The 21,366-nt window shown below is 43.4% G+C and overlaps 1 protein-coding gene across 3 annotated transcripts in view; it reads right to left on the reverse strand.

Annotated features, from left to right (window-relative positions):
* Window positions 1-20,110, reverse strand: part of LOC138205782 (solute carrier family 45 member 3) — a 29,645-nt gene extending 9,535 nt beyond the window's left edge. The window contains exons 1-2 of one of the 3 annotated variants that reach the window (XM_069162010.1): window positions 20,038-20,110; window positions 2,257-2,615 (exon numbers count right to left, since the gene is read on the reverse strand). In XM_069162010.1, the coding sequence (XP_069018111.1) occupies window positions 2,257-2,404 (148 nt within the window). In that variant the 5' untranslated portion in view covers window positions 2,405-2,615; window positions 20,038-20,110. Of the gene's footprint in view, window positions 1-2,256; window positions 2,616-9,294; window positions 9,473-17,552; window positions 17,674-20,037 lie in introns of those variants that run through there. The other 2 variants (XM_069162012.1, XM_069162011.1) reach the window with 2 other exon arrangements.
* Window positions 20,111-21,366: the final 1,256 nt, after the last annotated feature.

Raw genomic sequence — 21,366 nt, forward strand, 5'->3', positions numbered from 1 at the left:
TTTTTGTTTACATTCTCACCAGAAGGTTCATGCCCACATGCACGTACAGAAAACACAACCAATACAGGGCTCTGCAATCAATCTTTGGTCATTCTCCAGTTTGACAAGAAACTGAAACACAGGGAGAGAGAGCCTGAAGTCAGTAAGCTGAACAGACGAACACAGACAGCGAGACGGGCAGGTGAACTGAGAAAGACAGACAAGTTGACAGCAGCCAGACAGTCAAGCCCTCCACCACATTCATTCCTGCTGCAGCTGTGGGGGCCCATCATAACAATCCTCACCATCTACAGCTGTAAGACTAACTGTCTCACACACCCCCCCCACTCAGTCACTGAAACACACACACACACACACACACAGAGAGAGAGAGTGTGCCGTCTAACCAAACCCATACATATGATTCGATCTCGTATAACACATGCCACATTCCACAAGGTGTTTTCTTTCTTACAGTAAATCCTGAACTAAATACACTCTTTTACTCTTCAGTTCCAAAAAGCAGAGAGAGAATCTTCTCCACTAACAGAAGGGGGAACTAGAGGAAGAAAAACTAACAACTGGAGGAAGACGCAGCCAACAAATGGCTATTGGATAAAGTAGAAAGCAGCCATCCGAGAACCTGACACTACTGCTCGGGGAAATTAGCTATTGGTCTCCCAAGACACAATATCTATCTTCATTGAAATAACACTGTGGCACTCCATTATAACACAGGGATATGAGAAATAGGTTGAGTACCATTTCCAGATAGGTTTACAGTGCAGCCGGTTTGGGAGGAACTCTACAATGAAATCATTTTTCTTCATATCACCGGCAGCTGTTGGGAGAAATGGAAGAGTAGAAGTGTATAGTGTTGAATCTTAAACCTTGAATAGCCACTTGTGTCACACACACACGGAGCCTTTTGGTTCGGTGGAATTGTATCTATCATCTGTATAGTCACAAGACAATGTCTCAAAGAGACGTCTCAGTGGGAACCATGTGAATGGGGTTACAGGATAATGCAACTATTCACGTCACTTACAAAGTAAACCCAGTGTACAAATATACATATACCATATCGGTGATGCCAATTAGGTGTATTTAGACACATGCCACAAATTCAGAAGCGTCAAGATTCAGAAATAGTTCAGAATAGTTTTGGTCATTTCTTCCTATTGTTAAATTGAAAAGGCAACTAGGCCACAAATACACCACCACAATTATATGTTAGCGAGGCACAATGGCGCAGTCATCAGCTGCACATACTCAACACTATGTTTGTGGTGCGTGTTTCTGCTGGACAGAGTCAAATTAGATGCTTTTCAAGGTTTCTTTCCCCAGGGTTCCTGAATATAATGGTGCACTTAACTGTCAGTACACTGCGAGTAAAATGTTTTGTATCCTGCATGTTACAAGCCAGGAGGTCTACAAGGTTCTGATCACAGATTTATACATTGTTGTTTCCAGCTGAGCCCTTCTTAATGGATACAAAAGAAAGACAGAAGAATAGATTTAGTGAAATCATTGTTACTTTGTTTTTTTTTCCTCACTGATAAGAAGTCGAAGAACTGCAAGAGGCAACACAATGTGCCCGTCAGTCTGGAGATAGTCGCCCTCCTGCTGCCTTTCACATGGTGCCTGATTACCATACCGACAAAACAACAGGTGATTTGGCCACTAATTTCTCTAAAGGCCTCAATTATGTCTTTATGACCTGAATGGGAATGAAGATAAGAGCCCCGGAGGCACATTCACACCCCCCACTGCCAAACTAATTTGGCTACCACTGGACAAGGTCACATCTTTTATATATTTACATTTATAAAACATACATTCCTCAGAGGCTTGTTGTGATTTACAATACTAGATACTAATGAGATCAATTTCAGTTTGTATTATAGCTTTATTCTAACCACAGCAAATACAATTTAACCTCTTTTCAGCACAATGCGAAATAAACAAATGACAATGAAGAGCTATAAAAAGTTATCATTTGAAACACTCGGGTGAAAAACAGTCACGCATGTGGTCATTAAAGAAGCCAAACAAGAGATGGTTGAATCGCAGCGATCCTGCAGAAGGAATGTGAAAATGTGTATGTGAACGAGGGTTGTCCCACCTTTGCCTTTCATGTTAAATGAATGCCTTGTCAGAAAGAGACGATGCATGCATGTCATACATGCGAGAGAATGAGGCGCACAGTATGAGGTACCAAAGAGGCCTGGTAATTAGATCCCCCCCCCCCTCTTTCTGTCTTTACCGAGCTCTTACCTAGCACCATGGTCATGTAGCGCTCCTCCACTCCGGCCTCCAGCAACAGCGGGGGCACGTATGTGATCCCAGCTGCCACGCAGATCTCCAGGCCGCAGGTCAGGGAGTTCAGCAGGACGAGACGCCACTGAGCCCTCCATCCAGGCATATTTACAGGGGCTGGGGTCGCCTTTCCTCCCCTCTGGGATGTCCACTACTGGGGGAGGGGGGAGGCACCCGGACAGGGGCGAGTGGGGGAGCACGGGGAGGCAGATGGTGCCCCGGTGGGACTAGAGGACTGTCGGGGAGGGACAGTGGCAAAGACGCGTGGATGTCTCCGATGGCCTGGAGGACTCATCCTCTTCTCAGCATCCTGGGATCTGAAGAGCAGAGAGTTTGACTTTAGAGCAGGGAAAGGTAAAGAAACACGACACACAGCTTTCACACCGCCTCTGCACGGTATGTCCTACAGTATATAATTTGCTGCCGTTTCAGACTGTGGCATGCCATGTTAGACGGGTCACTCCCAGGTCACTACACCTGGATGTCAGCAGCCTCGGGTTGCACAGGGAATGTCAACACTGACAGCTTTCTCACAACACAAGCTAATCCACACAGTTTGCGACATATTTTCCAGGAACACGGAAATAGCGACAACACTAGAAAGGCAATGATATTGATAGGAGTCCTCTGAGCTCAGCACCAACACCTTCAGGGCAGCAGGAAAAACAACAGGCGGACAAAGATGAGTCAGCTGGAGTGACGTGGCAAACCATTTGCTAAGCGAATTCTTTTTCTCCGTTTTAAAAAAATTAAATCTACCCTGCGTTAAAAAAAGCAACCTTTACCCTTCAAAATACCAGTCTACGCTTTAATTTCCCATCTCTATCCTTACTACTTCTCCCTTTCCCTCCTCCGTAGTAACACCAGCATTAGAGGGAGGATCGAAAATCCACCCTTCCCTTGGCTGACCCTGTCATTATGTGTATTATTAAGCTCTGATTGCAGCTTGAGTCACATTTGCGAGATCCTCCTTCCAGAAACTTTCAGCAGATTACTGCCATTGTTGAGCTGAGTGTGCGAGGAGATGCTCTTTAGCACCTGAGAGGGCGCTTACTGCAGAGAAAGTAGGCAGGAGGGTAGAGTAAGTCAGGAGTATAAGGGATGATATTATACGGCATGTTTTCCAATGCTAGGTTTAAATCATTCACTGTATATAAAAGTGGATGTCGTTTTTGGGTCTGAAAAATGAGGCCGATGGTTTGGTGCTTTAAGCCTCAATACCACTAGAAGTTGGGTCCAAAAAAACTCCGGCTAAATAGACTCCCATTCAACTTCTATCATAAAATTCTAAGTCAATAAAATTTCTCCACTAATTATTTCGGTGTTGCTACCTAAAGTCATTCCTTCTTATTCGTTTTCTGGCGGTCTATCTGAAAATAATCCCATCAGTCATTAGTTATTCATTAATTTTGATTCATTTTTTATCAATTTGAAAAAGGGAGAAGCACAAGATGAACAAGCCGATTTAGAAAATCCTCAAATATTTGGCACAGCTTTCAATATAAAAACAAAGAACGAGCCATTTTATACAGAGATTTAAAGTGAAGAGAGACAGTATACTATGCAGACTGATGAGGCAACAAGTTCTCCAGAAACATATCACTGCGCTACAATCTGTGCAGTTCATGTACAGATCTCTCTGCTTCCTCGCAAGCTGGAAAAAAAAAAAAGAAAAAAAAAAAGAGGTAAAACCAAGATAATCGTTATCGTCATCATCCACCAATGAAGTGCGTGTTCTTTTAAAGCAGAGGGGAAAAGCAAGAACAGTCAGAACAGCCGCAAATATAAAAACAACAAGGTGCTATATTTGCATTTGGTGTGACATTTCTCTGCCAATGCTGCCCATCTGTTCTCTCGCGGCAAACAAAATGGATGTCATCCTCGCTAACAAGACTCGGTTAATCACACGAAATGTGCTCAGCTCTGTGCTTGGCCAGTATTTCAAGAGAAAAATAATATCTTACGTTGGGCAATGTGTGCTAAGACAACCTCATAAATAAAGGAGGAATCAACTGAACTGAAGACATACTTTTTTTTTTCTCCAACTGCACAGGCCTGAGGCCTTACGACATTGTAGCTCCAGTTATCAACTAGGAAGCCCATCAAAAACCTCTTGTGCTTTTCATATCATTCTAATCGATGATGTTAAATGAACGTCATCAGATTTCTGTGGGCACTTATACTTCGTCATTATGAGTCCTTTGATAGAGGCTCTTTGAAAATCTGAGGGGACAATGCAACAGTGTTAGCAGGCTGGACCTATCAGGGGCCTGGCTCGCACAGAGAGAGGACCATTTTAAACCCGTCAGATCTCATTCCCACCCAGCCTGGGCACACTGAAAGACACCCATCAGGGGACCAGCCTTTGCCCCCTTCGGCCTGTCTGGCCACTACAACCTCCCACCCACACAGTCTATACGCGTGTGTGTGTGTGTGTGTGTGTGTGTGTGTGTGTGTGTGTGTACACCCTCCTTCCCTCCCCTCTGCATTTCTTCCTCCAGCCTTCCTCAGCCCCTGAGGTCAGCTTCGTCTCTGACCTGCATTCTAAGAGGACCCTTTTGACATATCTGCCCACGACTGGTTATGCCTGTATGGTTCCGAGTCTCAGTGCGAATGCTTTTCTATTGCGGCCCCAGCTGACTCTCTGTCAGACTATCTCACTGAAAACAGAAGGCTCCCCCGTGGCAAGAATAGAGAAATCTTATTTGTCTACCCGAGCTCAGGGTTTTTTGTAAATTGAATGGTTGCTTTAAGTCCTGACCCGATCGGCGGCGGCCAGTCAGACAGCTGATGGAAGGATTGCAAGACGTTGGCAGGGATCGAAATGTAGTGCGGAGTCCATTTATTCACCTCAAAGTCAAATTTAAAAATAAAATCCACTTGTCTATTGTAAATATGGTCCTCTATAACCGATGTTTGCTGCACTGCCTCAAAGCAGAACAGAGCTCTCAAGTTTGTGTTCTAGGGATACGTAAGAGAGACACACACACACACACACACACATATATATACACATACACACACACGTGCATCCCACGCAGTCGTTCCAGCGCTTACTTAATGACACCTGACCCAACAATGTATTCCAGTCATGCCCTCCGTCTTCCCAGAGCCTTGGAGACACACGCTCGCGCTGTTAGACAAACGTCTCTCCTGCTCAATTTACGTGTTTAAACACTACAATCTGAGCTCAGCTGGTGACGGCGGGGAGGTGGAGGAGGGCGGCTGCTTTTGTGCGCTCTTCCTCTCCTCCATTACCAAAAAACCCTATTCAGCCACAGCAGTGGCAATCCCTCCCCTCCCCCCCAAAAAAGGTCCTAATGACTCTGAGCGGTATTCTTACAACACAAAACAGGCATTGTATACATTGTGCCAGGGAGAGTAATGTGATATAGTGAGGTATCAGCTCCAGTTTAGTATTGATGCAGGGTTCATTTAGATGGTGGGATAAGGAAAGTGTGTGTGTGAGTGTGTGAGTGTTGGGGGGTATCCCACCAGACACCGGGGTTTGGATGAGAAGAGGGGAAGGAATTTCTCCGAGATGACATCAGAGCCACGAACACAGTGGAGGCTGTGGCTGCATCGAACCTCAGCGGGAGGGTCTGCTTGTCGGTTTGGCTCAAGCTGAATGGCTGCGGCACTGTGGCCTTTTCTCCCTTTCAGTTCCTGCACACATTAAATGGGCCCGGCCGGCTGCACGGAGGGACAGCGGGACCAGCCTTTAGGACGGCTGCTTGCCTGGCTTACTTCCTGCAAAACCGTCCTGTGCGGCTCTCCTCTGTTTTCTGAATAACACAAACAAGTTAAGATGGAGCAGTGCCTAATGAGCAGTGAACAATGATGCCTTAACATGACCACCAACGCTTTTTGTAATTGTGCTAACTTGGCACCGTCGTTGAAAGAGGGACATCAGCAAATCCTGTCATAATCAGAAGGTATCAGACTGGTTACTACTAGAAACAAGTCCTCAACATGTGCTCTCTTTAGATGTGGGATCTCTACATATAAATATCTGGGTTTCTACCCATTTGATTGGCAGACCTGTACACTGACACAACCTGTGCTCTACATCTTCTATCCACATGTCTGATATGAATGAATAAACTCATATTGCCACCCGTTTAATTTCCTCTCCAACATTTCCTTCATCATTTACAATCAGGCACTTTAACAGCTCTTGAAAGGTGTTTTCCTTCCTTTAGACAATCAAGCAAATTTCTCTTCCTGTATAAGCAGCTGTATATCAGCTGTAATCAGCTGCTTTCCACTCTTCAACTCTCAGTTCATATACCACCACCGTTTCTAAATTCAAGTGCCTGCATGGGCTCAAGTCAAAGCTAAACTTTTAAAGGCTTTTCTCTGCTTTGAATCATTTGGATGAATTTGACTGTTGGCCCATTTGAGTGTATTCACCCCAAGCAGACAACGTACCAACTGTCTGGTTGGCTGTTTGCTAAGTAGTGATAGACAGACCAACCATGTGTGGCGGAGTGTGTCTGTGCGTGCGTTTCTGTTTAGCTCAGCCTCCGGCTGAATTCAGAGCTCATCAGGAACCTGGACGTTTTCCGTTTGTTTCCCAGCAGTGTCTGCTTCTTCCTTTTATCTTTGGACATTCATGAAGCACGATCATAAAGCCCAGGGATATGTGCAAAAAAGTTGAAATATTTTTAATTCTCGTGGACATGATGATTGGAAGCCCATCCCTGGCAAAGTCGTTTCTAACTGCGTCTTTACATTAACTGTGCAAATGCCTGAAAAGAATTGCACTTGAAATGCTTGAATCAGTACATTAATCTCTTTGTAAAATAAATGCTTAAACTTTAACTTCCATACAACATTTTGCATGCAAACACTTATCATTTCAAAACACCTCCTTCTTCAGAAAATAACTCGTAGCCCCTCTTTTTCTCCATTTCCCCGACGCTCCACCCAAACAGGTGTTCTACGTCGTTCCCTGGCGTTTCACCCAGACGATCCCTCGACCAGAGCCCCATCACTGGCTTTCCCCCAAACACGCCGTTTCCTTCTGGCATTGAAAACTGCATAATGACATGGAACGTCTTTAACAGACTTCAATAAAAAAAAGTTTAGTGTTTGATTTGTGTTCTGTCCCTGCTCACTTGAAAGGCTGGCCTGATCGTGCTGACCCTACCCCCCAGCCCGTAATCTTAAACCCACATCCGTCACCGTGACCCCCTGACCCCGCCTTTCACCGCAAACCATGTGACCAACCCCTAGTGTTTCAAGGAGGGCAACAGCAGCGGGATGATTGCCGCTAATGTTCTCCTGTACTGTGCAGCCAAGTCAAATGAAACAGTCAACCTGTCGCCAGTTATTTTAAGTTATTTAGTTTAGTGCTTCTGTGAGAAGATACGATGGAGGGGACACGCATCTCATACTGGAGCGGGAAAGACGACCTTGTCTTATTTCTGGAGGGTCCAATGACACTCTTTGCTGTGCCAGAATGTGAAGTCCCTTTTCTATCTCTCTGCACATAATTAGGACGATGACTCAGAATAAGTCCCTGAAGACTAGAAGAGCAAAAGGATGACAAGAAACTAATAGTTCATGGCTCCTGAGAGAGCGATGCTATAAGTATCTTCAATATTTATTGTAGGATGATGGTGTCATTTCTGTTTCTAGGGAGGAAAATTTACAATCCCCATCAATCCAATTCAGTCATTCATTAAATGCATTGCTTCACAGCACAGGATCAGCCCAATACTCTTTTTTTTTTTTTTTTTATAAACCGCATCTCTACACCAGTGGACCCAAACATGGGAAAAGTGAGTGAAGAAAAGTATCTGTGCTTATCTAAGCAGGACTACACACAAATAGAGTAACACACACACACTTAAACACAGCCACTTATCAGGTGGACATGAGAGGAATGCAAGCCAAGTTGGGTTGCCCTGCTGTGGGATTAGAGTGCGTGCGTGTGCCACGGGGTGAACCGAGGGAAAGCCTGGACGGGAGAATGAAGCCTGCTATGCCTCAGGGAGGTGACCATTATCATACTGGCCCATGCAAATAGCACAACAATGGAGTGTAGCAGAGTTTGGCCGTGAAGCCTCTTGTGAGCCAATGTGGCTGATAACGTGGCTCCCCAAAAACTCTGGCTTTCCAGTCACTAAAAAGCCGATAAGAGGGAATCCAACGCTAATGAGTTTCCATTGAACCATGATCAGGTGTGTTTACATTTAGTTAATAGAGCGGTCAAAATTGTAATTAGGTCGAGTTAACAGCTAGTTAATTGCCGTGAGATTGTCTTTCTGATCAACAATGTTGCAACATGTAAACATTACTTTTTATTTCTAGGATGCAGGAAAAGTGTATGATGGCATTTTATGATTCACTTCTCAATAGCATGCCCGTGTTTTATATCATTTTATCTTTACACTGCCAATTTTTGTTCCGATCTCTATTCCAACTAATCCATAGCATGCCAGAAACTGTTACTTAATTGCTGTCGATTTTTATTGTCATATATTATTAATGTATTAACACTTTGTTTTGCTTGCATTCAAATGATGAATCTGTCTAGGCTTATCTTCCAACTCCGATTTGACTCTTAGATGCACATGTAATATATATTTTAATAATAATATTCTTTTTAAAATGATGAAAGGTCACAGCAGACCTTGAAAGTCAACAGCATCGCTTAAATTAGACTTTTAAAATAAAAGTGAGACAGTTGACCTTTTACCATCTCGTATAAGAGCAACAGTTTAATTTGATACACTACAATGAGCTAATCAAATTCAGAAGAAATTCATCATGCTTGGCTGAATGACAGCATCTAAAAAGCCCAAATGTCATTATATTGCTCAAAGTGCTCACAAAGAGAAACTGCATCCTTATTATTCATTGTGCATTAACTAACTGCACTTCAGGCCCTCTGCACAGAGGTAAGACGATCCAAGAACATGTGTGATAGTAGTAAAACAACATGATGAGCCACAAAGGATTAGAGTGATTAGGCAAAATGATACTCACCATCCACAGAAGAAAAACTCAAAAAAGGTCCATCTACAGACTTGCACTGCTGAAAATTTTGCATCTAGTCTATTTTAAAAGGCTACTTGCACTCTATCCAATCAACACTCCCTACTCGCATGCAGAGCGTATCCATACAGACTCCTCTGACCACCTGCTTCTAGCAAGAGTCTGACTCTTTTTTTATCCTGCTTCTTTCTCAGTCCCCTTCCTTCCCCTCTTATTTAGCCCACCTCCTTTGCATCCCTCCCATTATTCTCCCTCCCTCCCTCCCTCCCTCCCTCTCCTCTGTGTCTCAGCCTGTAAGGTGGGAATTGGGAAAATCCCAAAGCACTTGAGGAATCCTGCTGGTTTCTGTCTGTCTGTATCTGTCTCACAAAATGACCCGTTTCTGTCTTTCTCCCCCTCAAAAATGTTTCCTGAAAGCCTCAAGCCTTGACCTGAGATATAAAGGTTAGCAAGAGACACACACTCACCTGTGTTGGGGAAAAAGATGCAGTGAGGAAACAAAGAATGAATTGATATCATTTAACAACCCCATGCTGAGGCCACACCCCCCCACCCCTTCTCTCACTATCTATAACCACTCCCTAAAAGTTCTGTACATACCCCCCCCCCCCCCCCGACCCTGTATCATGTTCAGCCGCCTATCAGGGCAGGGCAGCTCTCCGACCCTCTCTCATTACCTCCCTTCTTCCAGCCCCAGTCTTAGTTAAGCTTATACTCCTGCATGGCTGCTTGTCCGTGGACTGCCTTAACCCTGTTCCTGGTTCACCAGCTCAGCCAGCAAGAAGCCTATTTCAGTCGACACACACACACACACACACACACACACACACACACACACACACACACACAATCACTCCACCATCCGGCTGGCTGCCATGGATGTACCCAACGCCTGCAGGCCAAGACCAACCCTCTATAGAAAAGCTTTTAATTTGATAACAGTGAGAGGAAGAAGAAAAGTGGAGCGCAGGGAGATCTAAAGTGTGTGTGGGGGGACGGGGAGGGGTGGTTAGCGGTGGGCGGGCGGGTGGGTTGGGGTGTTGAGTAATGTCATTAGACTACGACTGGCTTTAAGGAATCTCCGTTTCTGGAGCCCAGAGGCGGATCAATAGAGCAGAGTGCGGAGAACGGCTGCTGGCAGTCCCTTCCCTCTGCAACAGGAGCGGCTTGCCTGGAATTAAGACAATACTAAAAATACCATTTAAGAGAACGGCCGGGCCTCGTCAACGCCGTCTGCATGTCTCGTGTCCTCACTTACTGAAAAGGGCTCCTCCTCTCAAATCTTTTGTTCGGATATATATACACAACTCATTACGGTACGCACAGAACACTACCCGTCTTTGTTGGCAAATGTATAGTAGCTCATCGGTGTGCAATTACCCACCTCAAGTGCAAATATGCACGTCTCCAATGCACACACTCACAGTGGTCTAATAATTAGCAAGGAATGGAAAACACCAGACAGCTTTTCATTGTGTGTCAGTCCAGGGGAACCGTATGCTGAGAATAATGATGTATACACCGAAGAAAAAAAAAAAGAAAAAAAAACAGAAGCTCCAGCCAAGACACCTCAAAACTTAAAGTTCCACACATACCAGACACTTACTGTTCCCAACCAGCGGACAGCTCTCTCTACAAATGGCTCCGTTACTACATGAGCCGATACTGCGACAAAGCTTTGCAGAGGTTTTGCCTTTTTTTTTTTGTCTGTGCTGCATTTATGTTACTATTGTTAACACAATGTGTGTGTGTGTCTGTCTGTGCGCTTGACTACAGTTTTGGCTAAAGATGCATGAGCTCCCTGGCAGGCCAAGAAGGCTTTAATTCCATGGTAGCCTTCTCCACAAACCCGGCTTCTGCCGCACCAGCCAAACCCAACATGCCCATAATAAGCTACGGCACACTGCGCTCTCCGCTTTGATAAACCAAGAAAACCAAAACAGTGCATCAGAAATAGAACTCAAGGGCTACTGCTCTTGGAGAAGCAGCAGGGACCCAATAAAGCCTAAATGTCACCCACATTATACATTGCACGAAGGACGGGACGGGAGGGATCAATCACTCATTGTGTGCTTCCACAGCAAATTAACCTTTAAGTAAATACGTGATGCTGATGCTGAGCTTCCATACATACCCAATAGCTTTTAACATATGGAGCCTTCAGGATTAGCACTGCTCCAATGGCCATCCAAGAGCACCAGACAGTTAACATTCTCCAGGAGTTATTTTAACATAGCTAGTCCAAGATTATTCGAAACAACCCCCCACCCCGAAGGCTTAAAAATCCCATCAGTGTTTTAGTTATAGAGAGCCATCTGTTGCACATGGTCACAGTGCTGTCACAGCAGCCTCAGTATCATGAATAATTTAAATTCAATCATGAAATGGTGCAATCGATCCATAAAGCTGTGCCTGAGAGACACGCAGTGTTACATCCCATCAAGGTTCAATACTGCACAAGAGCCACGACACACCTGAAGAGAAGATAAACTCAAAGCAAACAAGTTGACCAACAAGTTAAGTTTGTAGGTTGGTTTTTTTCCTGCTAGAGAATTTCAGGACTGACATGGGTACCTAATAAAATAAACTAAAACGAATCTGTTTTTTTCCAGAATTGTGTGATTAAATATGCTTGAATTAGCAGCAACTGCGATGCAATTTACAAACGTTTGTGTGACATTTAGCTGTAAAACGGCAGGAATTGGCATAAATTCAAAGTTGAGGTTATTTTCAACTACTACCCAATAAAGAAAGTGATATGAAAACATTTTCTGTGATAATAGTCATAAAGCACATCACAAAAATAGCTAGAAATATTTAAATTCCTGAGTCTGTGACAGCAATACAAAATACATGGCTGGATCTTCTGTAAAATAAGTAGTTTAAATGGTTTATATTAATTTAGCACATAATGCCAACTTTCTCTAAAACAAATACCATTTGCATTTGACACTTTGTTATCTAATACACCCACATTTATACATTTAGCCTCAAGTATTCAGTGGCCTTTGGGGGCCACTGCACATACAGCACATAAAACAAGTATCCAATTTGCTTTTTCTAGCACATCTCATCTGGCACAGCACAGAAGGACACCGACAGCCACAAGGATGCAGCAAGTACGTAGTGGCCTTTACAGTGTGCAGTTCCTTCCAATAACCGGCAATAAAGGCAACTCCGCAAACTATAAATGTAGGTCGAGAGTTACTGAATGGGAAGTTAAAGGCTGAGAGACATTACCGGCAGAGGAAATAGCTGTATGAAGGCTGCTCCAGCTGTTTTTCGATAAACTTTGTGGAACACCAAGGTCATGAACCTTACAGCTGCAGAGATACAGTTCATACAGCAGTGCACGGAGGACAAACACACAGAGGGACAGATGGACATCAACAGGTCCATCTCCCTTTTCCAGCTGTTGTCAGAGCAGTAGTGGCCCCCAGGCACAATGATTAACGCCTCAGTTAAATGCTACACAAACCAGATGGTAAGGATAGAAGAGAAGGGCAAAGTCCTTTCTCTCCCTCTTAGAATGAACACGAACACACACGCGAACACACACCATATACTTAATCTTGGGTGCACACACACACACACACACACACACACACACACACACACACACACACGCTGTTTAAATCATCTTTCATAAACATCCTGCCCATAGCCAGGAAGTGCCCTGCAGTAAAAGTTTGATCATGTATAATGGAGCCTTTCCTTCAAAAACATTAAAATAGCGGCATAAAAACACAATTACACTATAGGAAAAGGGTTTTACTACATTAACGATCTTTGTGTGCGCAAACCGTAAACGCCAGCGAAAAAGGCTACGCTGGGCCTTCTTGAAATAAAAACAAAAAAGAAATGTCAATCATCAGCTCGACAAAACAAAAAGCCTGCCAACAAAGAAACACGTAATCAAGATAAATCTTTCCTTCCTTCGTTTTAATCAAACTTTGGATGCAGCACTCATTATCAAAGTGCCCAAACAAGTTCACAAATACAACATTGTTTACCCTCAACAAGGGCGGAACAGCAATCCCATTAGTTATAGCTGTGCGTGTGCATGTGTACATTTAAGCGCGCACACACAAGCACCTTTTTCACACATATGAGCTGTGTTGCTGATCCCGTCGGACCGCTGTCGTCCTGACAAAACATTGGTCTGTCAAAAAAAAAAAAAAAAAAGGTCATCAAAGCACTCACACGCATATTGACTTAAATCATAAGCTCGATCCTTTCACAAGGCACAGAGCATCTCACATATCAAAGGTCTCCCTCGAACACTCAATAGCATCCCCCTCAGCTTGCTACATGAAAGAGAACACTGTGGTGTCTTATAATATGCCGTTTCCCCATTCACAGAGACAAACTTCAAAAGAGGTTCAAGTTGGAAACCTTTGCACTGTCCCCATGGAGTTGGTGTTTCATGGTAGTGTCATTAAGAAATTATCAAGGGGTGGCGAGGTCATTCATAATTTGGCACACTAAACGCCTTACCAGGTTTGTTCGTTCTAAAATCTGCCATTTTACACATTCTCTGGGGCTTCTCTGACTGGCAGAGGGAGTCGCAGAGAGGGAGATGGTGAATATGCATTACGATCATCTGGCCCGAGTCCTTGTCGCCATGGGAAAAATGTCTGCGGACAATCCTCGCTGCAGGGCCTGAGCCTGTCCCATCTAGACTTCGACTGCGGTTTAGGAGCCACGCCAAACTGTCAAAGTAGTGCTTCTCATTAATGGCGAATTACGGAAAAGCGATAGGCTCCTTTGCCATCTGTTCGCCACTTTTCATGGGAGTTGAGACCCGAGGCTGTGTTGCCTTCAATGCCAGGCACTCTCCTCCACACTAAAACCATGTGGGCAAACTAAGTAAAGTCAGTAAATTGAATTAGACAGAGGGGGTGTGAGAGTAAACAAATGCAAACAGACTTAAGACTGTTGGTTTCTGTCGATTTCTCTCGCCAAAAAGGAAGTGAGCTCGGCCATGTTAGCTACGGGTAACTTGGTTTATGTTAAAAGCACTCATGTAGAATTGAAGAGAGAAGATGTTGGCTTCCATTCAGTATCACGTTCTAGAACTAGTGGCAAGATACTCATACAACAGGAAGATTAATTTACTTTAAAAACATGGATCTTGGGTCACTGCCATTCTTACTGTGAACTCACTTGCTGAATGAGGAAATTAAATACACTGTAAGGGTACAGAAACTAGAAATACTCCTCCACCATGTTAGCACTGTGGTCCTCTAACATTGCTGGACTCATGGTGCAGGAGTGCTCTGTAAACTCACACCTGATTCTTTCTTTCTGGTTGTTTGTGAGGATTAAAAAGAAAGTAAACCCTGAAGGTGTGTCTTCAGACAAGTCCAAATCCCGTCAAATCAAAAGATGCCAGTTGACACCAACAGTCACCAGTTGACTGCAAAATGAGCTGCAAGCTGAAAATATTTAAACTGGAGCAGAATTGTTCACCTATCCAGAGGCTTTATGGCCCCACTGCCCTTTACAGACATGGAATATGTAACACTGGCTACATCAAGCCATTAAAGTGGCAGCTTTCTCACAGTCATACATGAGGTACTTCTACATTAATGTTGTTTATGGCTTTATTCAGACATGCCAAGACCTTTATAGAAAGAGCCACGGTATGCGCATGATATTTGCCATCTGACACGCAAGAACAAACAGTACAGGAAGTTATATACTGCGTAACGTTGGGCTAAATTTCCATTACAGGAACTTAATGACCCATAACCGGATCCTCATGAGGACTCGTGGAGTAAAGGTGGTGCTTTTCCACTCCGTGTCACAAACTGGTAGGGACCAGATTTACAACAATATAATATGTAAGGCCTCTAACTTACTATATAACATGTTATATAAAATTTAATTGAATAACTGATTGAATAAAACAGGGGGGGGGGCTTTTGATCGGGAGTGAGGTCCAGACTAGGAGCTGTTTCTGACCACAACATCCGTCTCGCAAGGAAAACGTCTGGTACTCGCCGCCATCCGATCCACAGACAAAGTACAGTGTGCTGTGGATTTTCTGATACTAGGCTATATGAAAAGTAAAGGAACGGATAGTCCAATCTTCTTGTTGAACACCCAAATCCGATTCGTTTGAGAAGTACTCGGAGTCGGGTAAGGCCCTATTGCTTATTCAGACATGAATGACACCGACAGGTTAATAGCGGCGTCAGATTAATGAAGGGGGTTGCATGTCTAAAGGAGGCTCAAATTATACAAAGATGAGAGGAAAAATCGGATAGACTAGAGTTCCTGGTGAGGTCTGACATCAGTCAGGCACAGTTTGTGGTGGGGGAAAAGGAAAAAAAAAAAAAAAAAAAAAAAAAAAAAAAAAAATCACAACTGAAAACCCTCCAGCAGACGAATTAACGAGACTAAAGCAGCATTCTGTCTTAAAACACCTTCGGAGTTCCAAACCAAAATTACAATGTTTTGATACCGATTCTTACATGATATGCACAATGACCAGCATGAATAACTCTGGTTATCACAGATTCATGCGGCTGCACAAAAAGACAAAGAGTATCCTTCTATAATTTAGTCTCACGTGTCACAATGACAGAGGAAAGAAAAACATCTTCAGCCTGTTACTTCTGACATAAACCAAATGAAAGCCACTTATATGTTCCCATAATTTGCTAAATTATGCTGCTTTTTGAAACGGCAGCGAAGTTGGCATATTTCACCCATTGTGTGACAGCGCATTTAGGTTTGAATGACAAAAATACTGAGCAGCAAATTAGGATTAAAGAGAAAAGCAGTTGGCCATGTGAGCCACTAGAGAACTGAACCAGTGCCAGTGCACCCACACACTCTGGCATGGAGTGACTGCATCCCAGAGTGAAGAGATGATAGGGAATATTCATGCCTTTAATCAGACACGATATTAAAAGAACACAGATAACCTAGATGCTCGCATTTAATATGCCACCTTCACCTTCTCGCATCAATTTAAGACAGCCGTGATCCCAGGAGAGGTCACGAGAGGACTCTGATCCTGCCAGAGACTCAGACATGGACATCACACTGTCAGGAGACCTGACGCAAGTGTCACAGGGAGGAAAAAAAAAAAAGGTGTCAGCATGTTGTTCCATATTTTAAAAAGGACAGATATTTGACAAATGCTGAATGATCTCGAGGTGGAACAAATGACTTAACTGAAGTGTCAGTAATATCCCTTTTAAATCCACGTCTTTGTAATAACATGAAAGGAAACTGGCTGGTGAAATTCCCAGCAGCAAACCCTGAGAAAGCAGCCCTAATGTCAAAAACTGTAAAAAGCTGAGTGATAACAATGTCAAAGAGGTGACATTCCTGGGTGGTGGGGAAGCTGTCATCTTTTCTTTTAGCTTTAGCCATTAGTGGAGCCTGTAAGCGCTCTTTCTCTCTGGCCCAGCTGGCTGTGAAGCACTATTACAGGGAAGCTGTTTGGTCTTTGACCCCGTAGCCTGGAGAGAGCTGGGAAAACTTTTGAGCACCCCCGCTCTCCGTCAGGGAGAGATCCAGGAAGCCGACAGGTTGCTTAATATTCAGCCCCCCCCCCCCCTCTGTTAGTGACTTATGGTGGTCTAATAGCGTGCATTCCAGCACTTGCAAGATTTTCCCAGTCTTGAAGCAGGTGTTGTTGTTGGTTCTGATTGGTGGTTGTTGTACGAAAGGGGAAAATATGCAGAATAAATCTCACCATCTACTTTCTGTTGCCATTACCCCCCCCCCCCCCTTACTGTTTCAACAAATGAGCTCACTGTTTTTACAATGATTAGCACTTAAGGGACACATTCACTTAGGCCGTAAATGTACGAGGCCCAAGTGATTTAAGTGATTGCCTTAAGATAACTACAAAATACACCATGTAGATCTGTCAAGTGATCTCCTGTTAAATTGGAGATCACGCAGAGACAAAAGGAAATAGAGGCAGCCAGCACGGATTCTGTCAATATAAAGGCAACTGCTCAAATTACATGAAACCGAGAGGCAATTGGTCCAACTTAAGTGCAGACAAGGTTTTATCCAACTTCCTGCAGACAGAAAATCAAAACGAGCGTGCATATTTCTTCCTATACGACTTGAGGCACAGCAACATCTGTCATACACAATAAAAAAATAGAAACATTTTAGGATACAAAAGCACCACAACTCGACTAATCCACCCAAACTAGGACATGAAACGTAAAACCGGAAGGCGCTGTAAACAAACAGGATTGTGAGGAGAGCTGTACCTTCCCATTGAAGCGAGTGTCTGCTGCCCCTCTCTGATGTCCTCTCTGATGTGAGAGACAACCATTGTGCAGATCGCATACCTGTGATTGTTCTTGGTTACAGGTGATATCAGAGCGACGGCCGGCACACAATGCTTTGAAGAGGACACGGAGATTAAGAGAAAGAAAAACCCTTCAAGCCAGAGAGAGAGAGAGAGAGAGAGAGAGAGAGAGAGAGAGAGAGAGAGAGAGAGAGAGAGAGAGAGAGAGAGAGAGAGAGAGAGAGAGAGAGAGAGAGAAAAACAACACTCTTCAGGCACTCCCCATAAGGGAAAAAAATAAAATTATATATATATATATATATATATATATATATATATATATATATATATATATATATATATCACACCCACCACATAATCCACCACTTGCCTTCAAAAACATATGCAGGAGCCTACGGTAATTCACTGAGACACCAGGTACACATGGAAAGCACTGAGCTGGAGATAAACAGCCTACGACTGATTAAAACGGCAAAGCCTTCAGTCTACCTAAGTAGCTTGGTGTCCTCGACTACGGTGGGTGATTATCCCGCACTTGGCTTGGGGGGGTATATTAGACTGTCAGAGAGCAGTTAGAGAACAGCCAGCTGGTCTAGGCACGACATCCCGGGCTAAGAAGCATTTCTATCACTGTGGAGCAGAAGCGCCCACCAGAGAGCGGCCTCCAACCCCCCCACCGACCCCCGCCCCACCCACCCCCTCTCTCTCCTGGGGGCAATGCACAAGAATGTGGCTGCTCTGAGATCAGCCAGTCGGATCACAACGACAGCTTGTCACTGATCGTTAGTAGTCAAACTTCTGGATGAATGTTAATGCAGCGTACCCACAAGAATCTAACACAATTCTCATGTGAAAACTAGCTGTGCACATGCCAACAGAGGACACAACTCCACTTTACAATAAAAGAAACAGTTTCAGGTTTGTTAAAAGTTAACAAAAATCCTGTTAAGAAGAGAGGCGCTGCCAGGCCCAACACGACTGAAGAGAAGTCCATTTTCCAGGGTAGAATAAATAACACTCTTAAGAGGACTATGAAGAGGGGAAAGAGGTCTTTGTGTGATGGCAGAGTCACGGTCATGGTGACAATAAAAGTCCCTCTGTCATGGGTTAGAGCGGTTTAACCTTTTGATCCTCTTCACTCTTAATGTGGTTTTGCAGCCTTTGAGGTTCTGGTTTAAGTCAAAGAAACCAGATTCACACTGCACAAAATAAAAAAAGAAACTCAAGTGGAAACTTTCAGAAGTTTAGTTAGGGGGGGGGGTAGTTTACGTTCCTGAAGTTGCTTTCTGTAGATATAGAAATTCAAACAAGAAGGGGGCTTTGAAAACTGGACACCCCCCCCCCCCCTAAAAAAAAAAAAAGCAAAATGATCCACAATGCTAAAATGTCAAAAAGATGTTGACAACAGAGGAGAACGAAGTAACAAAAAAAAAAAAAAAAAAACGAGTCCATTGACCCCTTTTTGAAAATATCCACAATCAATGACGGTTTTCTGCCATATGTTTTGTGAAAATTAGAAACTGCTCATCACAGTAACACAAGATGAATTAGATTAGATTCCAGATTTTGAAACTAACCTGGACCAGATGAAGTTACACTTCCACACTTGGCATCTCGCTTTAGAAATCAAGTGTAACGACGTGTAAACCCACAACTATCAAGTTTAGAAACGTGAGCCCACAATTAAGAAAAATGCTCTCACACATTATGTTCAACTTAATTGAATAACACAAGACGTGATGCTATTTAACTGCCTATAATTGCGTTGACGGTGCGTAAACTCCCTGGGACCTGACACCCAAGAAATATCCATCTTAAAAAACAGAAGAAACATAATCATTTAGCGAGTTAATGAGCAACTTTCCAAACAGGGGGAGGGAGGTCCTTAAACGCCTCCTACCCCCCTACCCCCCTAGCCCCCTCATATATCCATGTGTCAAAACAGCGGGGCTCTGCGTCGACACGCGGCGCCCAAATGTTTGCAGCGGACGACACCGGAGGTTCTGGCGCGGACAGGAGAAGTTATATCGGTCGGTGAGCCTGGAAAGTTATTGCCACCATGGCACTTGGCACCACATCGGTGCGCAGCGAGCCTTGTTGGCAGAGCTGCAGTCAGCGACGCAAGAGTGGAAAAACTTCCAGAAAGCACCACGCTGCTGGATCCCGGCTCCGCCGCGCACCTTTTCAGCCGCAGGCTCAAACATTATCGCTCACTCACTCGCACACGTCCAATTTTTCAGGCCGGTTAAATCACCGGTCTCTGGCGTAGTATTAAATCAGGCGCAAAACCGGAGGATACGCGCCGACGTTCGCGTCCAAATTTTAAGCCGCGCTGTCTTGCGGTTTCGACCGCTAAGTTGCAAAGTACCGCGTCAGCTTTGGCATTGAATAACAAGCAGCTAATATTATTCCAAAAGAAGGATCCTCCGGGGTGCAAACTTCACCTTTAAGTTATGTGGAGCTCCGTGAAATCCATGCAGCAACTTGCTCGCTCCCGACGTGCCGCTGTTGCCCAACTTGTGGAGAGCAAACTACCCAGCTGTGGCATCAGCCGTCAAGTTGGCTATATAGACAGCAACTACTTCCGGTCTTAACTTTCGAAATAAAGGCACCAAAAGGGTAGACCGTTTTTTTGCTGATAAACAAATTAATAACTAACTATCGAACAAAAACACCACAAAAAAAACAAATATATAATTTAGGGGGGACTCACAATGAACTATACTAAGATATAATGGTAAATGTTATGAAATTATTTTCAAATTGTTTCATAGGTGACCGAGAAGCTTTTATTTTTTTAAGCTGGCATGTTCCTGTAATAGTGCCTGTGACGTGACTGAAAAAGGCTGTAAACAAACATGAATAAAAGAATAAATAGATAAATATATGTTTTTATGTGGTGAAGCCTTGGATAAAATTGGTCATACCATTAATTGTTGTCTTGTATTTAAACAAACACTTATATTTCATCTTTCTGCTTCATACACGTACCTGTATATAATAGTTAAAAACAGGTTTGTCTGGTCATACTTTGTATTATTTTTGTTTTCTTTGTCCAGAAAGTGTGCTCTCTAGTTGAATTTGCATATTTTCATCTATTAAAAGGATTGCAGAAGCCTATTATTAAATAAAACTGTAATATTATTTCATCATAATTGTGCAGGGACCATGCTATAATTCAGTAATCGCTATGTAATAGCTGTTTTAGTTGGTTAGTAAATATACAAGTTATAGCTATAAAGTGCAGGACAGAAATGAATAGTATAAAAGTCATAAAAATAAAAACATTTCTATAGGTTTCAAAGAGCTATGTCTTGTTATTATGTTCTCCATTATATTCTGGATTCATGTTTTACTATGCATATAGATTTTTCTGTATATCTTTTCAGTCATGTCATACTCTATCGTAATGTTTTTTTCCCCTTCATATCTAGATCAACCTTTAATTCATGGGTCACTGTGGGCAGTCCATTCCTCAAACTTATAATTCCCAGACATGTTAAAGTGGGCGAGGAAATCAGTTATAACTGAATAATTCTTTCCTGTGCGAGTAAAACTATGCACGGAAAATGTTCCTTCTCAAGGGAGAGCAAAGTTTCCAATTACAACTGTCTATTTTTATGTTGTGACAGGGACAGAAGGATGAAAAGCCCTGAGGCATATTTTATATAATACACTCTACGCTGTGCAAATATTTTAGGTACTTTAGATGTTAAGATTCGGTTTCATCACACAATACCATCAGAGAGGCAACTGATCAGCTCCAAATTCCT

Source organism: Embiotoca jacksoni, unplaced genomic scaffold (assembly GCF_022577435.1).
Source record: "Embiotoca jacksoni isolate LCO1_2020_lvr unplaced genomic scaffold, fEmbJac1.0.p SCAF_3, whole genome shotgun sequence".
NCBI lineage: Eukaryota > Metazoa > Chordata > Actinopteri > Embiotocidae > Embiotoca > Embiotoca jacksoni.